This window comes from Callorhinus ursinus, unplaced genomic scaffold (genome assembly GCF_003265705.2).
Source record: "Callorhinus ursinus isolate GAN/ISIS: 27379988/994484 unplaced genomic scaffold, GSC_fseal_2.0 scaffold4952, whole genome shotgun sequence".
Taxonomy (NCBI): domain Eukaryota; kingdom Metazoa; phylum Chordata; class Mammalia; order Carnivora; family Otariidae; genus Callorhinus; species Callorhinus ursinus.
In genome coordinates, this window is record NW_027402006.1 from 1 (window position 1) to 3,692 (window position 3,692).

A 3,692-nucleotide genomic window follows, 5' to 3' on the forward strand; every position below is an offset into this window, starting at 1 on the left:
CTGCCCCCAGCCTCCCCTGCAGCTTCGGCCCAGCGCCCCCACCAGCACGTCCAGCGAGGGTGGCTGCACGAAGATGTAGATGGGCTGCAGGTCCGTCTTCTTGATGTTCCGCACACCCTGCAGGTCCACGTCCAGCACGCAGATGCGGTTCATGGCCTGCACTGCCCGCACAGCAGCTTTGCTGGAGCACAGAGGGGCAGGAACCGCTCAGCGGGGCTGTCTGGGCCCAGCAGCCCCCCCCCCCAGGCCTCAAAGGGCCTCCGCAGGACCATTGCTGCCCATGTCCTGGGCTCCTGCCTCCCCCACTGGCCTGCACTGGGCGTGAGCCTGGCCACAGTGCCCACAGGAACGTACCCAGACCCCAGCTTCTCCCCCCCTTCTGCAGCATCTGCGTGCTGGGCCCTCTGCTGGGCCGAGGGTGGCTGTGGTTCGTGGCACGAGGGCCCTGGCAGGCACTCGCCTGCCCAACAGCCCCAGTGATCCCTCTGGGGCCCCCCCTCCCGCCCAGCTGTACCTAGGGCCTAGGCTGCAGCAAGACAAGTCCAGCGGGGTCGCTGCTTCACCCTCGCCAGGAGGCTCAGGGACAGGCTGCACACGGAGGCATGCCTGGGCCCGCCTGCCCACGACGCTGCGCAGGGCCTGCCAGCCAGGTAGGAGGAGTGGGCAGAGACCCCGTGGACCGGGGGGCACTCCCACGCCCGCCCAGGGGCTGCAGGAAGGCAGGCCACAGTACAGCCTGTGCACCTAGGGGACCCGGATTCCCCAAGTCCTTGCGGTGCACCGTCCCCGGGGACCTGTGGTTCCCACAGAGGCCTGGCCGGGGGCACACAAGGTGGCCGGGAGGAGGCAGCCCGGAGGGCCCCAACTGCTGCCCCGTCTTGACCCCTGGTGTGGTGGGCACCTTGGAAAACCCACACAAGACCCCCTGCCTAGGTCAAGCCAAAGGGGGAGCCCCTGGGAGGGAGGAGAGGTGCCCAGGGTGGCCCACCTAGTCCCATACAGGTTCCCTGAGAACTCGGCGTGCTCGATGAAGTCGCCCGCGGCGATGTCCCGCTGCATCACCTCCCTCGTCACAAAGTAGTAATCTGCAAGGAGGGCTATCTGAGGCGTGCCCACGGCCCAAGCCCCAGGGCGCTCGGGGACCAAGCGTGGCCAGGGTCCGCTTCCCCGTGGACCTGTCGGCCCCACCGACAGGTGGGGGACACACGTACGGACGGCACTTTCTCACACCATCCCTGCCGTGAGAGCCAGAAAACCATGGGCTTCCGGGGGAGGCTACGGGGGCTGATCCCGTGGACACTACAGAGGAAGCCTGGGGTCAACCACACACGCTCGCATGGGTCCAGAGAGATGCCCCGCGGTGACCTCACCCCGTGTCCACCCGAGCGCCAGCACGCTGCCCGCCCTGCAGACGCCGAGGCCCAGCTCACCTTTGCCATTCTCTTCTCCAGGCCGCGGGTCCCTTGTGGTGTCTAGGAACAAGTGCCTAGGATCGATCTGGGACACCTGACCCCACTCCCCACTCACGCCTCCCCTGCAGGGCCAGGCTCTGCCCCTGCGTGGGGGGCTGCAGGTCAGGGTCAGCGGCGTGGGGCCCCTCCCCCGTGTGTGTGGGTATGTGGGTCAGCAGGGCCTGGCCCCACCCCGCCGCACCCCCACCGCAGCCTGGGCCTCACGGGACACGCTGAAGCCGAAGACGCTGCCATGCTCCTGCAGGAGTCTCTTCAGCAGGGTGCTCTTCCCGGCCCCTGACGGTCCACTCAGGACGACCGGCCTCGGGCCTGACATCCCTGCGGGCGAGGGAGACAGACGTCAGCGAGGCCGTGCCGGGGCACAGCCGGCTGCCCTGGACTAGAATCCGCTCCGGCCGCACCGTGTGGCTCCCCGCTGTCCAGCCCTGGACTGCAGCTCCTGGCTCCATGCGGGACCGGAGGCTGATCTCACAAGGCGGTCGGGACGTGGGGCTGACACCACGGGACCACAGCACGCTCAGCCCTCTGCTCGCCGGGCCCCGGGAAGCCGGCAAGTGGCCGGCCCGCAGCACAGGGCTCGGACAGCTGCCCCCGGGAGCAGAGGGCCCTCCAGAGGACCCCAGCCCTGCCAGCTCGCACCCACCCGACCACCCCCAGCTCGTCCTCATGCCCCACCTCCCGGCAGGGTGCAGGTCTGCGATCAGCCCGGGGTGGCTCTGCAAGAGCCGGAGCTCACCCCCTCCTGCCCCCCCGCCTCCTGAGCACTAAATCCCTCCCGAGGCTGCTGTCGGGGACACGGGGCAAAGGCTGCTCCTCGCCCTGCCACCACCCAGCCACGGGACGTCCCACGTGAGGAGGACCAGAACCGACGGTGGGGGCAGAGGGAGACCTGGGAGGGTGTGCGGCCAGCCGTGGCTGCTCCCTCCTGGGGCTGGCCCCTGCAGGGCTCCAGGTGGGGGCCCGCGGTGGGCCGGCAGACCCCCCGGGGCTGCCCTGGGTTCTGGCCTGGGGCCACTTGCTCTCCTAATCCTCGATGTAGGCCAACATGGTAATCTGGCTCAAGCACGGCTATTCTGAGGCCGGCACGCCATCCGTACACGCCCTGGAAGGACTGCAAGCAGGAGGCGACCCCTGCCGAAGACACACGAGAGAGGCCGGGCACCACGCGCTGAGCGTCACCTCCCGCGACCCCTCTGCCAGGTGTCCGGTTCAAGGACACATCCTCCTACCAGCAGCGGTGTCCGGGCTTTCCCGCCCACAGCCACGGGTCCTTGCCTGCAGGATCACCCTGACTTCCCAGGTGCTGGCAGGGGGACAGCGGAGCAGGGGTGGAGGGGGGCGGGGTGCAGGACAGCAGAGAGGGGGCTGAGGTCGGTCCACCGCGTGCCCAGCCACACACGTCCCTCCTGCCCCAGGGCTGGGCAGGTCTCCCCGGCACCCTGCAGGGACTCGAGTTCCTCTGGGCAGGGGCAGCCCGGGGTGGGTATGTGGCAATGGTCAGGGAGACGACCAGGAGGCCCGCCCGGGGGGTGTTCACGGCACAGACCCTCAATCCAGCAGACGTGGCTGGAACCTCGGGGCCCAACTTGGAGCGCCCGCCTCCAGGGACAGAAGGACCTAGAAGGGTTCCCCACCAAGGACTGCGGGAAGAGGCACCTGTGTCCCGGGGGCCGTGGGCGCCCTGGAGCCTCCAACTGTAAACTCCCCAGCGGTTCCTGCCTGCGCCCAAGCCTGTGGGCAGGGCCAGACCTCCATCAGCTCCGACATGTGGAGATGGCAAACCTACCAGGAAACACTCGTCTCCAGTGAGGGCCGCACACCGCACTCGGAAGTCCCAGTGCCCAGCACCGTCCAGCGCGGGGCGGGCCGCAAAGGTCTGCCCTCCCAGGCCCACCACCCACCTGGAGCGCCCCGGTGAGTAGCAGGTATGTGCTTAGGATCCCCACCGGGCGCTGAGCCAATGCCTCGCCCTGCCTGCCTCCTCCCACAGGCTACAGACCGCCCCAGTGCTCAAGGCCTACGACACTGATAAGGTGGGGTAGGGAACAGCCGCCTGGCATCGTCCTGCAGGTGTGGGCTCTGGCCACCTTGGGCCCACCGAGGGCACCGAGTCCTCGCTCGAGTGGTGCCCGCAGAGCCCAAGGCTGGCTCAGCCGGACACAAACGGAGGCACGCACAGACCACACCAGGGCAGCCTGGTCTTGCGTCCAGTGGCACAGA

At 69.0% G+C, this 3,692-nt stretch overlaps 1 protein-coding gene across 1 annotated transcript; it reads right to left on the reverse strand.

The window, feature by feature from the left end:
• Positions 1-20: 20 nt before the first annotated feature.
• LOC112819085 (guanylate kinase) lies at positions 21-3,229 on the reverse strand (the record flags this gene model as incomplete). The annotated part of the gene is made up of 5 exons (XM_025866115.2): positions 3,129-3,229; positions 1,677-1,790; positions 1,431-1,472; positions 989-1,085; positions 21-181 (listed from the first exon to the last, which is right to left on the reverse strand). Coding segments are annotated over exons 2-5 (412 nt in total), but the record flags the coding sequence as incomplete, so codon positions are not given.
• Between the last annotated feature and the right edge of the window lie 463 nt (positions 3,230-3,692).